This window comes from Protopterus annectens, chromosome 8.part0 (genome assembly GCF_019279795.1).
Source record: "Protopterus annectens isolate FY-2018-M chromosome 8.part0, PAN1.0, whole genome shotgun sequence".
Classification (NCBI taxonomy): Eukaryota; Metazoa; Chordata; order Ceratodontiformes; family Protopteridae; genus Protopterus; species Protopterus annectens.
The window spans coordinates 579,039,656-579,058,001 of record NC_056741.1 but is presented as its reverse complement, the minus strand read 5'-3'; the positions used below and the strand labels follow the sequence as shown (position 1 = coordinate 579,058,001).

General features: G+C 35.3%; 1 protein-coding gene across 1 annotated transcript in view; it reads right to left on the bottom strand.

Moving 5' to 3' along the window:
• Positions 1-18,346, bottom strand: part of DCST2 (DC-STAMP domain containing 2) — a 568,171-nt gene that overhangs the window by 310,428 nt on the left and 239,397 nt on the right. Inside the window, exons 7-8 of the mRNA XM_044079285.1 lie at positions 8,680-8,837; positions 8,029-8,193 (exon numbers count right to left, since the gene is read on the bottom strand). Of these exons, the coding sequence (XP_043935220.1) occupies positions 8,029-8,193; positions 8,680-8,837 (323 nt within the window). The remainder of the gene's footprint in view (positions 1-8,028; positions 8,194-8,679; positions 8,838-18,346) is intronic.

The window sequence follows — 18,346 nt, the reverse complement described above, 5'->3', positions numbered from 1 at the left end:
GGCCAGATTCAATAAAGCTTACATTAAGTGTACACGATATGTATTCAAGAACATTCTTATCAGATTTTTTGTGCTTTCTAGTCACTCAGAAAAATTACACTAAGTGCACATGTAGTCTACACTTTGTGGTAACCTTTATGAATCCCTATCAATATTATATAATAATAATTAATATATTATATATTATTATATAATTAATAATAATTAATAATAGCTGCAAGAATATTAGTTGGACAACTAAAATTAGGAGGAAGAAATTGTGTTATGTCTGTGTTGCCTGTTCACTCTGAACAGTGTACACTTAGTGTAGGCATTACTGAATCCTGGGGCTTGTATTTTAGACCCTCAGATACAGGTAAAAATCAAACTTCAGATTAAGAGCAGTTAATATACCAGCTACTTTAGACTCCCAGATACAGGTAAACAAGACTCCCAGACGGTATTTCATCGTTGCAAAAAATATCCCAAAGAGCTGTTCACAGGTAATTGAAAGCTTAGATGATCTTATAAACATAATTGATGATATCTTAGTATGAGTGCAGATAGCAGAACAACAGGAAAAAAAATGACATGCTTGCCAAATAGGCTTTGATACCACTTTAAGCTAAATAAAAGCAAATGTAATATCAGAGTGGCAGGTATGAAATATATGGACATATTTTAACACTGAGGGGGTCTGAAACCTGATAAAAAAATGAATATTCCTTAAATGGCTAACTGAGAAGGAAAACAAGTATTAAATTGATTTTCAAGAATGTTGTAGTACCCTACAAAGTTTTTACACAATATGTCTGCAATATTTATGACACTAAGGAAGCTATTACAGAAAGATGAAGGTTAGAAATGGATATGTGAGCAGAAAGAAAAGTTTGAGCAGTTCAAGAAATTAGACACAAACACTTCATTATTACATTACTATGATATGAAAAAACCCACTGCCTTGCAACTTGATTCCATTCAGAACAGTACATGAGCTGTTGTCTTACAAGAAATTAAACCAGTTGTCTATGGGTCATAGAAAGGAACTGTTAGCAATAGTGTATGGATGCGAACAATTCTATGAATATAGCCATGGTGAAGAAATTCAGGCAGAAATAGACCACAAACTCTTGCAGATCATTTACAAAAGCCCTTCTGCAAAGTATTTGTATATCTGCAGAGGATGCTACTTAGCTATTACAAGCATGCACTAAAAATTAAAGACAGACAAGAGACAAAGACATGCTGAGCAAAGTATATTTGCTGGAAAAGTGAAAAAAGGTCACAAGAAGCAAGGATTGTTTGGGTAATTCTGCATTTGCCAATGACTTAAATAATATCATATCTGGGATCTAAGTATGTCTGGGATCTATACTCCAGTGACTTAGAAATAAAGTCACTAAAGGGACTTTGTGGAAAAGTTCATGTGACAAAAATCATCATTTATTGAACAAATTATCTTGTTTTTAAGTCAAAGAAGAAATAAGTTGTGTTCAGGAATATATGTATGCATGTACAGAAGTATGTATTTACTATTTTCATTTGTTAAGTGGATAAATGGGATGATTCCATGAACCTTTTCAGCCATGACATGAGGTCAATAAGAGCAAAAATAATATAACCAATATAACCAAAATGCAGTAGTTAATGTTGCAGCTATTTATAAAGCACTGAGTTTCCAAAATGTTAGAAAGTGATACGTTTATAATGGTTTAATAAAAAGAAAAATCATACAGTGGTAACTGTGGTACCAAACAATGATTTGATGCATTACAACACAGTACATTGTAGTCTGACATAGCAGTACTGCAGTATTTTTCACAAAAGGTTATTTAAGTGGTATGCACACCTAACAGGGGCAGAGGAGGCTCTCTACTATTGCTTTAATTAAGGAAGTAAAAGTTTTATGAACAGAAATAATACTATTCAGTTTACCTAGGCCTTGGACTAATAACTTATACATTAAATATGTAAGTGATGCCAGCCCCATGGCATAGAGGTTAGACCCCACTGACAGATTTTAACTTGTGTTCTGGGCATCAGATGGTGCTGGTAGGCAGGATGGGCATATCTATCCTGTGGGTGAGTGGACTGGTCTGCATTGATGTAGTTGGATGGCTCAAGCTCTGGTGGAATCCAGCACTTGGAACAATCACTTGATTATGTATGAGGGATAGCCAAGGAGGCATAGTTGACCTAAGGCTCAGGGAAAGCATGTACTCAGAGGCCATACCTTATTGCCCAGCCAGGCTAATGACATAAAACTGGCATGTGAGGGGCATAGCACAAAAAGAAAAAGCCCAGTTTAAGTAGAGGATGACGATACATGTACCTCCTCTAATCTTCCTCTATTTCACTTCACTGTCCCACTCTGATGGGTATCCCCATCAGGGAAATAGTGCTGTATTGTTGCTGCTGTATTCTTTCCCTTCCATCCCCACCAGTGTCTGCTAGCACAGAGGATAGTGCCATGGTTGGAGGCAGAGCATTAGAAGGGGTGCCTGACAGTTCATGGCCACAATGTAGCATCAGGACTCAAACAAAAATATATAAGTGATGAGTAAGTGATAAGTAAACTACAAGACGATTTGGAGCAGGAGTGTGTACATATCAATAGTGTTCAGGTATATGCTTTGCCACTGAAACAATGAAATCTTGATTTCTTTTTGTTTTATAGGTACTTTAGGATTAATGCCCAGAGAAAGCAAGATAATAATTCTCAATTATGACAGAAAGCAAATGTGTGACTGTATACATGAATTACATCTAGGAACAGTAAAGTGCAAAAGAAAGAGGAAGAGACATAATGTGGTCAACCCATATACAGTGGTAAAACAAATTTCTGTTTGGAGTACATCCAAGAACAACAATCCTAAGGAAGAAATGCTGGCATATCCAGTTCCAGATTATCCCTGGATCAAAGTGGGCAATAGCTATTCCAAAGATGCAGCTCAACAAAAATCTTCTGTAGTTCACGGGAAGAAAAATATGTAGAAAAATGTTGCCTACATCTGTACAAGAAAAGTATTTTTAAGCCAATAAATATACAGGGAAAAGAGTAACCAGAATTTTCTCAACTAGTCCTTCTAGAAAAAGATAGAGACTCTGCGTACTGTGATAGATAAGACTTGGCAAAGAGAGAGACTCAAACTATGTCTCTGTGAAGCTATAGCACTGCAAGAACTGACCCAGAGAGAAGACCAGAAGTCAGTTGTAAACAGTGCAGTCAAATATGCCATACATGTCAGACTGATCTTTTAGGAAACCAGACAGATATGCAGAAAGTTCTAGGTTTAAAAATAAATGCAATGATTGACCAAAATGTCTTTACTGAAAATGTGTTATCTTAATATATTGCAAAGTTTTAGTTAGGTTTATAAAAGCAAGACACGTGTAGCATATTCTTAATTTTTTGCTTGATGTATAACGCATACCCAATCACTGAAATTATATATATATATATATATATATATATATATATATATATATATATATATATGTGTGTGTATATATATATATATATGGATCTACTTCACATGACAGAAAACTCATTTCACAGAATTTCATCTCACCAAGACCAAAATACCTAATTTTCAAAATACTGAAAACTCATTTGACTGAATCTCATTTCACTGAAAGCTTACAATGCTGATTTTAAAATACTAAATTTTAAACCATAGACATGCACACTACAATTGTAATGACTAACTATTTTCAGAACTTAAAGCTACTTACCCTCTTAACAGAAACCTAACGATATAAAACCAAACTAGGTGGGAGGCTTTGCCCCCCCACACACACACCCTAAATATATATACTAACTCCAGGATCGCACTACAGTGGGGAAAATGGCTTACAGTACTCTACACACTACCACTACTGCTGAGAATGCACAAAACATCCACCATGTTACTTTAGATACTTCCCATAAAAAATGTAAAGAGACATATCCATATTTAGAAGCACTACAACACTACCTTCTACATGACTATCGGTATTCTGACAGTCAGCATTTTAAGTTACAATAATTATTTTTATCATAAGCAAGTCACAGGTGAAGGGAACCCACATCATGTCTATGGCTTAAAATTCAATTAAATGAGATTCGGTGAAATGAGTTTTCAGTATTTTGAAAATTAGGTATTTTGGTCTTAGTCAAATGAAATTCTGTCAAATGAGTTTTCTGTCATGTGAAGTAGACCCATATATATATATATATATATATATATATATATATATATATATATATATATATATATATATACATATATATATAGATAGATATATATACATATATACATATATATATATATATATATATATATATATACATATATATATGTATGTGTGTGTATGTATGTATGTGTGTGTGTGTGTGTGTGTGTGTGTGTGTGTGTGTGTGTGTGTGTATACACACACACACACACACACACACACACACACACGCACACGCACACGCACACACACATATATAGGACTGTTTTTTGACAAAATGCCTTCCTTGGCAAAAATCAAATGAGGCACCCATGTGCCGGAATACTGTATCATAAATGTGTGAATAAAGTCAATATGTGCTGTCTGTGCATTTCCATGCATCAGGAATGGGGAATTACTGATTCTGCCTGTTACTCATATGATATTGCCACCATCCACCCCCTCTATGTTTTGTGAGGAGTGAGCCTACACAGCAGCTCCACCTAGACTTTTGAGGTTCAGCCAGATTAGGCATACATGTATCACCCAGCCATCAAGTACTTAGCATCAAATACCAGCCCCCATCTTGAATACAGGTATCCCTGATCTGAAATAAGGTTCTTACTTCATGATGCCCAGCATCCCAGGAAAAATCTATGCTAGTATAATTGAAAGGAGACCTCATCCAATAGTCAAGCCTCTGATTTTGTCATGGCCATGGAACGCTGGATCAAATCTTTGTCCTTGCATGGATACTGTAGGGGATCCTTGGCATTCACCAATTCACCAATACTGCACATATGTACTTTGAGGACCAGAAGAAGGCATATGAAGATGTTTATCAACATGCCTTTGGGGAGGTCTTACAGCAGCAGCACATGCTCCCGGGCTGCTGCAAAATATCATTCACTCTCAGTATTTTGGAAGAAGAGCTCTGTCCACATTCCATAAAATGTTTAAAGATATACACTGGACAACAGCAAGGGTGTGTGGTTGTCATGGACAGGAAATCAAAGTCCAGACAATATTAGAGCAGTATCTAGTCTGTGGACATGAGGACTACATCTTTGTTGTTTTCAGATGGCGTTGTCTTCTTGGCCCAAATGTACAGTATTCTCATGCACTAGAGCTGTTTACTGCTGACAATGACATGAGCAAGATGAAAATAAGCATCTCCAAATCAGAGGTCATGGCTTTTTGCAACAAAACAGTACACTGATCCCTCTATGTGAAGGAAGAACAGCAAAAGGAATCTGCTAACTAAGCTTTAGGTGTTCCCCTAATAGTCTTAAAATAGGCTGGGGTATTCCGATCTTTCTCAACAAGGGCTCCCTTTACCTAGGACTGTCTTTGTGATTTAGCCAGAATTTAACCTGTCTATCTCTCATCTAATGTTAAGTTTCAGCCTTAAAAGATACTTTTTTTTTTTTGCCATACAGAACTATATAAGAAAGTCCCTAGAAATCCATAGTATATTTTCTTTGGGTCATTTTGCTGTCTGGAATTTAGTTACAATTAATGTGCATCCTGGTTAGAAGACGTATGCATTAAAAATAGTAAAGGCTGGATTCAGAAAGAAATACTTCAAAGTATAAATTGTACAATGAAGGTGGAGTCAATTCATGCTATACAGGAAGATTTGCAATTAGCAACATATGCAAATGACTGGTTATGGAGTTAATTGTGAATACAAAAGAGGATGAACACGATGGAGCAATTCAGAAATAAAGTTTGCTCAATGAGTTGCAACAAGCAGTGAAATTTTTACACTGTCATTTCTTGGTGAACAGAGAGAGAGAGAGAGAGAGACAGAGAGCGACCGACAGATTACACTAAGATGCTAGAAGAAGCATTGACATTGCAGGACAGCATATGTTAAGTGCGATTCTCACAGCCAGTATCTATGATGGTTACTTCTCATCACATCCTGCCCAATAGTGCACATAGTTCTGTAGTACTTATCCAGGCCTGTAAATCTCTTTAGTGTTGCCAGTGCATAAATAATTGCACTCTACTCCTTCATGGACCATACTGCAGACTGTTGTAGCACATTGTAGGGGTGATTGTGTTTGTTTTGGCATCTGTGTCCAGCTTTCCCATTTGACACAAAATTAATTTTCAGATAATATTTACCATAAAATTTTGCAGATCTTTCATTTGCTTTAGACAGACAGAAAAAAAACTTTTCCTATTGCAAGATACTACAAAGAACTATCAGCAAAGGTCCACCAAAAATGTAAATAGTACACAATGTAACTTTCGCTGCTCAAGCGGAAGAAAACACAAATTCTTTTCTATTCCAATACCACAACCAAACGTATTCTATAAAATTTATAAAATGCATAAAAACTGAAGTTAAGCGCTTTCATCTACATAAAAGTAGACTTCATCAGAACAATTCCATTTTTCAAATCCCACATTATATAGATGGTTCTAACCAATCCATGTCTTCTACCTTAAGCATCATAGGAATCAATCACCAATTTAAAGTGCTCAATGCACTCATAGTCATAATTTTTCATTGCTTCCTATTAGCAATGCAATTAAAAATAATTCATATAAAATCTGTCTATGTAATAACTACTGTAACAATTTCACTAGTACATCTGCTACCTTAAACTACACTTGTTCAATATTTATCTGTTAAAACTGTATGTTCATACTAGATGGATGCGTTAACTTACATACTTGTTTAAAATATTCTAAAAATAAAATATATAACTTCAATAACAAAATCACTGTTACATATCATGATCCCTTCTTCCTATTACTAATAATATGTAATAAAAAAATATAAAAAATGTTATATATTAATATTCATTCTCTAATATCGGCTTAATCGATATGCAGTATTCCAGCTGCCATCTGTATAGACAAAAAAGAAGTATTATAAAGTATTATAAAAGGTCAATATATTTGAGCAGCAAGAATGACCTCAGACTACACAGAAATGGTAGAGGAACTGGAAATTATAGCAAATATGTTCAAAGATAGAGGATACCCACCCCATTTGATAGAGGACACTAAAAAAATATGTGAAAGATGAATGGGGTAAGAAATACAAGCCCATATTAGAGACTGGGTTAAATAGAACCATCAATAAAAGTAAGGCTATGGAGGGGGACAACAATACCAACTACACAAGAGCCTGTATTTTTCAATATGGTCCACAGGTGAAAGAAATAAGGAAAATTGTGGAAGATAACTGGAACATTTTGAAATCTGAACATAATGTGTACAAAATGATAGGGGAACACCCACAGTTCGTCTCCAGAAATGGAAGGAATTTAAAATGTGAATTAGAAAGGAAAATAGTAAAAGGGGATGATATTGGAAAGAAAGAGGGAACAAGAAAATGTGGGCAGTGCAGCCAGTGCCGTGATATTATATTGACACCATCCCTTATTTTGGAAGACATAAATAGAACTGAGGTAAAATTTCAGAAAGGGAATTGTCATTCCCAACATGTTATTTATCTTGCCAAGTGTACAAAATGCCCATGCTATTACGTAGGGAAGACAAACAGATGTTTAAGGAACAGGATGTATGATCATGGGTATTGTACAAGAAAAAAACAATACAAAAAATGCTTTATGGAGGCATCTTGATGGTAATACAACTTGTGACACATTTAAATTTGGAATTTTAGAGAGTGTCAAAATTAACCCAAGAGTTTTTTCATGAATCATGAAGCATTACTACAGATGTATCATCCAGAGGTAAACTAAAATTCATTTCTGCAATTCAGGCACAACACATTTTAGATTTAGTCTTTTCATTGTTAGATTACCTAACTGTACAAGGCAGTTTAAAGCATGAACCCCCTCCAGCTGGATATTTTGTACCCTACTATACCTCTAGCAATAACTTCTCCATGGAGTATGTAGCGGATCAGATCCAGTATCCAGAAAACGAGGAAATCAATTATGATGATCAAGAAAACAACCAGAGCATGACGAAAGACATTGACAAGGCTAAATGTATAACTTCTCCTTTCCTTTGGTGACATGTAAATGCTACCTGTACAGAAAAAAAAAAACAGAAAGTGTTCTTACATTGCGTCCGAAACATTCTGTGTCTGCCACAAACTTCAAAGCCCATTACATCTCTTTTCCACTATTATGAAGACAGGATCAAGAAAGGAAAGGCTTGCACTACTTTTATCATAACATTTTCTAATGTGTGATTGTGTAATATTGGTATCTAGTATGTTGGATATTTCCTGTTGTGACAGGGCAAAGTATGTTATGCAGTTTTGTTAAGTATTGAGTAAAACCAAACCAAAAAAGGGGTAAAAAACAGCAGCATGTTCGCACAAGCCCAGGTGAAATAAAACACAGATTTTGTTGGGAAATGAGAAAGGAAAAATCATTAAAGATATTTTCTCACATTCTTTGATATACTTTGTCAATAATGCTCAGAGTAATTGATTCCTCTCTGAAGCAGCATATTTAAGGATTTCTGATGACAGATTGTTAATGGTTTATTAAAGATGTAAATACTCACTAGGCTGAATGAATTTAGCAGCTTCTTTTTCAGACAGTGGCAGAACGGTGGGTCTGGACATCCGTGCTCGCATGACATCAATTTCAATGAATTTTTCTGTGATGTAATTATTATCAAAGTTGTCTTTGCATAGGTAATTCTTTCTGTAAAGAACAGCCCTGAAAAAAAGAAAGCGAATAGGGGAGAGGGATGTCTAATGTACATGGCAAAAGTGTGTTACTTTCTATCAACATCTTACCATCTTGCACAACACTGTATTCCTATATTATTTAATTCATCTTTTATCAAAACTTCTTTCAATGCATTCGTATTCTGAGCCTTGTTACTGCATATGTAAATCCAATCTCTGAATCACAGCTCTGCCATAAAGACCACCACAGTATGACGCTGTTATCTTACAGTTCATAACTCCACAATCCAGTATTTTGTCTTCTAAATTATGCAAGTAGCCATAGACAGTAACAGAGGATAATTAAGGACCTAATCAGACTGAATACCTGCTGTTCCTTTTGTAATACAAGGCTTAATGCTATCACATTCCAAGACATTTCCTATTGTATTTCCTCTTTTGGTAATATTTATGCAGTTTCATAATTGCTAGGACATTATTTGCATGGAAAGATATTGGCCTGGCTTACTCAGTCTACTGTTCTTGTCCACAACACTTATCAGTTTTGTGCATGTTCTTCTAAATAACGTGTACTACAACTATTCACACATAATATAATTTATATGTATATCTATCTAGAGCTATATCTAATCTATATATATATATATATATATATATATATATACACACACACACACACACACACACACACACACACACACACACACACACGTATATATATATATATATATATATATATATATATATATATATATATATACAGGTTTACTATCAAATAGTCGAAAGTCAGAATGTAAAGCTATCATAATGTAGAATCATATTGTCAAAATTCAGAACAGTAAAGCATTTACATGGTCGAAAATCACAATCTTTCAACATTTGTGACCATTTTCAACATTTTTTTTTCTAATCCAAACCTCCATCAAGCCACCAAGCCAAACCCAGTGTAATTATATACTACTTGCATACCCTATTAACAGAAAATGGTCAGTATGGGTCTAAGCACCCCGAAGTGAGGGGCTGTGCCCCACCCCCCAACTATATATTCTAACTCCAGGATCACACTACAGTGGGGTAAAGAGCATATACACTGCCACTACTATGTTCGGACGGAATGTAATGTGTTGTACTGTGTTTTTTTGGCGATTTGGGCTTTCGGCGAGGACTAGCAAATGATCGAATTCAGGTGGTTGAATTGCATTGTAATTTCAACAATCTGACTTGCAGATTATGACAGTCGACTAAATGATTTTCCCATTTATGATGATCGACTATGTGAATTGCATCTACTGGTCTTTCAACCATTTGATAGTAAACCATATATACATATATATATATATATATATATATATATATATATATATATATACACATATACATACATAAACATATAGTAAACACTCATGCACACACACACACACACACACACACACACACAAACACACACATATATTACATCACACACACACACACACACACACACACACACACACACACACACACACATATATTACATAAATGTGTGTATACATATATATATATATATATATATATATATATATATATAATACTGTAACACTACCTTTATCTGCGTTAGGTCTTCTGTTTATGTTTCTGCCTATCACCTATACCAATAAATACTTCATACATACTGGCTATGCCTGATAACAATGCCTATCTACCCCTTAGTTATTGTTCCATTAAGCCAGCTTCTGAAATTGTAATATTGTGCATTTTCATATAAAATTACATGCACTTTACTGTTTGGCTTATCTCTGCATATCATAGCTGTAATGCGCTCTGCTGATTATTATGCTGAAGCAAGCATCTATCCCTCACTCAGCACATCACAATTGCAATACATAGATTCATAGGTTCATAGGTTAGTATCAGGCTAGCTGCCCTTGCGGGCCATTTTAAATCTAGCCAGTTTACTTTTTTGTACTCAAATTAACCTATCCTATTTGGTTAGAGATTAACCTTACCCATCCCGTGGTTGATAATTATGTATTAGCCCTAATTAGAATACCATAGATAATTTGAGGGGACCCATGTATGGATAAAGCATTTAGGAGCTGCCCTGTATGAATTATAAAGTAATTTACTGGCAAACAGTCCAATAACATGGCAACATGAAATAGTGGTACTGCTCTGAAACAGCTCTCCTAAGTAATAAGTAATATAATAAATTAGAGGCAGTTATTTTTTATAAACTGAACTGCAAGAAAATATTTGTTAAAATTTCCTTAATGGTAATTACTATGCAAGCAATAACGCCAAACAAGGTGTGTGTTACTGTGTCAATAATACACCTGAAGGGCATTATTGTGCTTAGAGAATGGGCTGTGTGTAAAATTATTATGTTTTACTTATTTTTTATTACTATATTATTATTATTTTATATTTTTGATGTAAAACAGTTCCTCTACCTAATGTTTCAAACTTGCTGTAGTATATGAAAATGGTGTTGGAGGAAATATTTTACATTTAAAAAACAAGATTTTCAGAAATGTCCAGACAGTTACCTCATTTTTTGGTCCCTTACTCATAAAATGTGTGGTTTGCTGGCAAATCATTGGAGACTGAAGTCACTAAATAATGACATATATTTGAGTTTCAATCTATATTTTCTTCAAAAAATGCATAATGAAAGAAATTATTTTATTCTAGCAACTTTCTAATTTTATAACAGCAATTTTTGAGCCTTTGACCCCCCCCCCCCCTTATTTTAGGCTTTATCCAGATTTCTTGAGATAAGAGATTGAGAGGTATGCAAACCTCTTGACTGCTGCTGCCACTGGTCCCTCAATCTCACACTGTCTGTCTGTCTCTCAAACAAACACATTTCCTCTTTCACACATGCAAACACGCATACACTCAGGCACACAGCCAGAAACATAAACACACACACACACACACACACACACACACATTTTTCTTTCTTCTTTCTTTCTTTTTAATGTTCCTTTTAAATTTCCACTCGCTAAACAGCAAAGACACTGCTTAGCACGTATAAAATAAGGACTTGATCAATCTCACTCTCATTTTCATGCAAGCATACACACACACACACACACACACACACACACACACACACACACACACACACACACACAATTTTCCATTTTTTTTTTAAATTTCCTTTTTCTTTTAATTTTACATTCACTAAATAGCAAAAACGCTGCGCTAACCAAGAGTAAACAATGGCGACCATTAGCTTACAGTCCAAACTTTACGTCAGCTTAATATGCGGATATGAAGTAGCTGACTCATTTTTCTGCAGGTATTACTTGTACATTAACACCCTGGTGGAGAATATTCATTCTCCAAGCAGAGTAGCAATGTACAGGTCACCCATTCTCTAAAATGCAATAAAAGTACTACCTAACATGCCTCACAGACAGCTAATCAGGTTCACAAAAAGCTTTGGCTACAGTAGTTATTTTAAAAAATAAAACAGCTATGAAAATAGTACAACAGCCTTGATTAGTGATTGATCCTTTTGTAAGATGAGATGTGATGGCCAGGCACTCACTTGTAGTTGCAGTATAAAGAAAAATTCACAACAGCTCTTAGGAGCTTGGTCTTCCCATTGAGAAGTGACTGGTCGAGAGAGAGAGAGAGAAATAGACAGAGCTAGAGCAAGAATATGAAATGAAATAATTTATGCAACTTCTTCTCAGTTAGCTTGTTCTGCTGTTCACTAAATGAGTCTGAACCAACGATTACAAGAAAAGATTTCTGTTAATCTCTGAAAGACCTTTTTAAGAACATTTTCTTTTAACTTTCTCTTTAAATCATTTTAATGAATAACAGAACTGCATCCAAGACAACCCTGAATCAGTTACATATTTCATGGATAATTCCCAAAACTTAATTTTCTGGATTTTCTTTTTTAGTTCATACTTGACAAACACTCAGCACATATTTCAGATTCACAGACTCAGAAATGATAATTAGATGAAGTATTGTATTTATTATAAATAACGTATGCAAAATCATTGTTTTCTTATTTATATTGTTGCATCTACATTTTTCTTATCACAAAACAAGAACTGGAATAGAAGCCTGCAATCACGAGAAAACTTCAAAGATAAGTGGGTCCATTGAAAAATTCAGAAAAAAACTTTTTAGAGAAAAACTATAGAACAGAGTATGTCTATACAGTAAGACAAGAAAACAAGAACAGTTTATGTGTAGGCAGATAGAAATGAGGAAATCAGAATCATGTTTCCAGAGTGTATTGTAGCAGAAAGAAATGGACTGATTGACAGGCCCTTTTCAGCCATAACCTGGGCAGCATGACACAAGACATAAACAAGAAATTCTGCATAGTCTAAATATACTCATATTTGTAAGTAGTACAGTAACAGATTAGAGACAATACATGTGTATGTTATTTACAATAATGAAAGTAAGTGATATTATTTACAGTATATACAATTAACCTTTTCATCCAGTGGTCATTTGTTAAAAATATATCTTTACAAGAAAGATGTGACTACAGTGTGAGCCACAGGGACTCTGAGGAATTTTGAAGATAGGTATACCCCCTTTACCAAGTAAGACAAAAGCAGTACATGGGATATCACTTCTATGCATAGGAAAAGGGTTTGGAGCAACCTGTGATACTGAACTTTTTAAGTTCCAACAAATAAAAAATTTACTTCATAATGTTGTACGCTTTTTTACTTTAAAAATAGACAACTTTTCTCATTCCTAGGACTTAAAACCGTGGAAATGCAAAGTTGCATGAAGTTCTGATTTTTATTTTAAAAAAAGAAAAAAAAAATAAGTCTGATTTGTAACAGCCAGACCTTTTCACTTACTCTCAGCAGAAAATAAGTCAAATACATCTTATTGCAGGTATTCACACCACGGGGGGGGGGGGGGGGTTCAGACACTGTACTTCTCTGAGACCTGGTTGGGCTGCTAGACAAAGCAAAAATAGGCATTTCCAATTGTCTAAGGTTGACTCAGGTGCCAGGTGTCTAGACGCAGTCTGAATAAAAGTGTAATAACTCTTGTAGATGGACTTTGACAATGAGAGCATGGAATATTTTTTATGAAATATTTTAGTATAGAATTTTTTTTAATTAAATATTTTTAACTAATACACACTTTAGTGTGTTGTGTAACCTGATCTCTTATATAAAACAATATTATTTGTGTTCTTCTATTCAGCTGTATCAGTGCCAGCCAGCCTGCAGGACAGTAAGCAATTTCTTTTATACAGTTAAGATTTTGTTTGTGCATGTGAGTCGTGGGTGTTCAGTGTTACACTCCATGTATAGAAGAGCAATGAGCGGAATTACATTGCTGCAGCCATTCATTTATTCATTCATTGGCTTACAGCCGTGCATCTGAGGTGTAACCACTCAAGAATGTGGCTGTAATTTGTGGGCAAGTGTGCGTGTGTGTGTGTGTGTGTGTGTGTGTGTGTGTGTGTGTGTGTGTGTGTGTGTGTGTGTGTGTGTGCGCGCGCGTGTGAGTGTGTGCATGTGTTTTGCATTTGTGGGAGTTGCACTACATGTCCCAGATAACATCAAGCTGAAATGCACTACTGTGGTCATTATGTATTTATTTATTCATTTGTTGATCACTGTTAGAAATCTAACATGTATGTAGTCCATACAGTGGCTATAATTTGTTTTTGTTTCCTCACAACTGACCATTGGTTACCCACAGGACCACTCTTTATTCACTGGGTCTACTGGACAATCCTTTCTTCCTCCAGGCTTATTCTGACCATGATCAGTGACAACAAGGAGATTAAGGCTCCTGGTCATTTTGCTTGCTAAGGAATTTTCTTTATGACCTAAATTTCCCTCCTACACATACTGGACATCTAATCACGGACAATATGCATTTGGGATGTACTGCCGTATTGTCCTGCTTCTGCTATGAGTTATCCAGTGTCCTCCCTTTCCCCAAGATGGGCCGACCCCATTCATCCCTGCCAGTGACTCAGATTTATGAATAGATAAACAAATCTGAGTAATCTGGACCATTTTAAGGGCGTTATCCCTCTATTCCATGGCACTGATGAAAGCGACTATAATTAGTGGGTATAGAGGAAGTCTGTGGATGAAAGTGATTGTCCTCTGCTGGTGTTTCATCACATTGATTTGGCTTGCCACAACTAGTATGTGTTTTGTTAAAACTAGTCAAAATAGCATATTTTCAAGCAAGGAAGACTATTGCTGGAAGTGTATTTAGCATGTGCAGCGGTCTGTAATCACTTGTTTATGTAAAATCATAACCCTGATCAAAGCTGACTCTGCCATAATGCAGTCCAAACCCATTGCAGTTAGCTCCATGCATTCATTTGGTTCCTGCAGCCAGACTATGTGCTTTGAAGCCACTAACTGTCACTGAAGGCATTAGAAGTGTTTGAGAAATGGCTAAATTTAGCTCTAGGTTTATAAAAGACAAACACACTCAAGTGTCAATTCAGAAAAAAAATACATTTATTTGGGCAGACAGACAGCGAAACAAACTAGAAATTTTTAGAAGAGACTCATGTCAGATATTATTCTATCTTATTTTGATGTGAGAAATCCTATACATTGGAAGTGAATGCAAGTACATAGGGCGTGCTGCATTATTAAGCAGGAAGGGAACCTGAAAGTCATTACATATGCAGGTAGGTCTTTGTTAGATGTTAAAAGGAGATATAGCCAAACTGGCAAAAAAAACTTTAGCTATTGTATGGATGCATGAGCAATTTTATGCATACATCTTTTGGTAAAGACCTTGAGGATTATACTGAATAACTGCCAAGTTTAAACCTCCAACAAGAATTTAAAATTTGGCTCTGAAGACTTGAAGTCATATCAATTTGTAGTGCACAAAGGGGAAGGATAATATTGTTGGCTATTTGTCAAGACATCCTGGTAGTTTAAAAGGTTAAGAAAATACACTTACTAGATGAACTGAAGATTATGTTAAAATAGTTTCAGATTATGCCTTGCCTAGATAATTAACACTGAAAAAAATAAAGGATGCAGATATAAAAGAGTCCATGTTTTACAGAAATGAAAAATTATGTAATGATGACATTTGACATAAAATAAATGAATAAGAACATTGATGTTGATGCAAAAACCACAAGAAACATACTAAGAGATTGTACAATGCTTAGTTACATAACCCAAGTCATCTAAGTATGGATAAATGTATATACCCTGTAGCCTGCAGTGAGCTATAACTTGAGCTAGACACTCTGTGAGCACTCTTAGTGAAGTAGATAGTCCAAAGGATAAGGCAGAAAACTGATAATGTGATCCAGACATAAAAAAACCTCAAGAAAAGTCTGACGTCTGGATGAATTGGTATGTAATGATAGGCATCCTTTAAATCTAGTGTTTACTGGGAAACTTAAATGACGAAGATGGGGTAACAGGTTGTGAGGGGACAACATTTTGAACTTGGGCACTATCACACTTTGTTTAGACCCAGAACTGTTCTCCAAGCATTTTATTTCTTTGGCACCAAAAACATCCTTGAACAAAATCCTTTCCCAATCTGGGAAGGAGGAATTGGTTCTATCACTTCCTGAGACAACATGTGTTGAAGGAGAGGAGGAAACAGCGGAATCTGATCTGGTGGATGAGGAATTACCCCCTGCAAAGGGGAACGTCCTCCCACTGCCATCTGTAGCCTTGTCAAATGATCTTCAAAACTCATCTGAAACTATCTGCTGCCAAAGAGAGAAGCAGAGATTCAGAAATTCTAGAAAGGAAAAATGACTTCCAGGGTGGGAGGAGGGACAAGGCCCCTTAAATAGTCATTCTAAATTGTTTGACTGTCCTTAGTTTTTTGGGGTACCTATGTTCTTTTTGAACAGCTTTTGCCATTTCTTCTTAAATATCCATTTACCAGCATTTTGCTGAGATGGTTTATGTTGTTTCTTGCCAAAACTGGATAACAAGTTAGTCAATCCCTGAAAATTTTTGGAAAATGAGGGCAGAAAAATCTTAGAGATTCCATGTATTAGCTTATGCTTCTAATCACAATTTTGATAATCTCTGCAGCAGTGGGTGCAAAAACTAAATATCTATCCAAAGTAGAATTTAAAATCTCAATCTTCACCTCATCTGGGAAGTTCTGAGAATGCAGTCAGGATAATCTCCTTAAAACAGTACCAGTGGCTATAGCCCTAAAAGTATCAACAGAGTCATGCACACATTTTAAACAGTGAGTTGTGACCTCTGCAATGAAAAATAAATTAAACCATTTAAAGCAGATTTTCCCTCACAAGGAGTACCTACAGACAAAACTTTCCTCATACTTTCAACAATTAGTTGGAATAAACATTAGGAGACATGAAGTCCAAATATAGCTTTCTCAAGGTTTCATCGGTTAAGGTTACAACAAGCGGCTGTGTTGGAAAGTTTGCTTGTGATTCTCATGGTAGTAATCCTAGGACCCAATAGTCAAATTAAGGAAAGAAGCCTTCCATGCGATGCTAGCAAAGGAGTCTTGGGATCTGATGACTAAGTGCCTATATGCTGTAAAGGCACCATCTACAGCAGTCAGTGAAGTGAAGGTCTGAGTATTTAGCTAAATAACTCAAATATCTACTATCACAATCCAAAATAAAATGAAAAAGTAAATGTTCTCTTGGTGGTAGGGTGAATAAAGCAAGCTTTAATATTAATATAACTGCAGACGTTACAAGATCTACAACATGGAAACGTCCTAATCCACTGAAAGCAACCCCTAGTTGCATGTTCATTATTCACATTTTTATAATCATAACGATCGTTTCAGGGATTTCTTGTTCTTAAAGGAAAACCTAGACTGCTCACCCACAACTTGTTTAATCCTGTTGTCAGCCATTAAAATTGCCAGGTCTTCTTCACTATAACACAAACAGCACCAATGTCACTGGAATAGAATAAAGGTACACTGACATTCTCCAATCTTGTTCTTTGAACTAAGGCTTCCAACTCAACATTTAGTACAGCTGAAAAATAAAGTCTAGCTCTCCCCTCCCTCCCAGAGATCATATAACAATCAAAGTAGTGCTGATGTCTCTGCTTGAATAACCTCTTTCTATAAAGTCTTTATGCAAGATCTCATCATCTCATCATTAAAAAATTATTCTCTATTATTTAACAGTGATACCCTCATCACCTGGCTTTTCAAAATGTTCTTATATGTATAGGCAGGATGCATACTACTTCTATATAGGATGTTATTCATTTTACATGACTTCCTATATAAAGTAGTATTAATTTGGGCTTCAGATGTTTTGCTAATTTGAAATTTAAATACTCATCATTTTAGATGAAAAATTGACAGTAAATCTCATAAAGTATATAAAAAAAGCATTTGTATATAAAAGTATCTTGTATGTGATGTTTTATTTATGGTCTAAAGAAGCACCTCATAAGGCATGAAAGTGCTTACCTTATTAAAACGTTTTATGGTTTTTAGCTGTGTTTCAGTCCTTTGTGTTTGTTTGGATCTTGGGCCTATTTTTCCAGAAGACTGTTTAGCCATGTTTTGGTGCATTTACTTGCTTTGCTG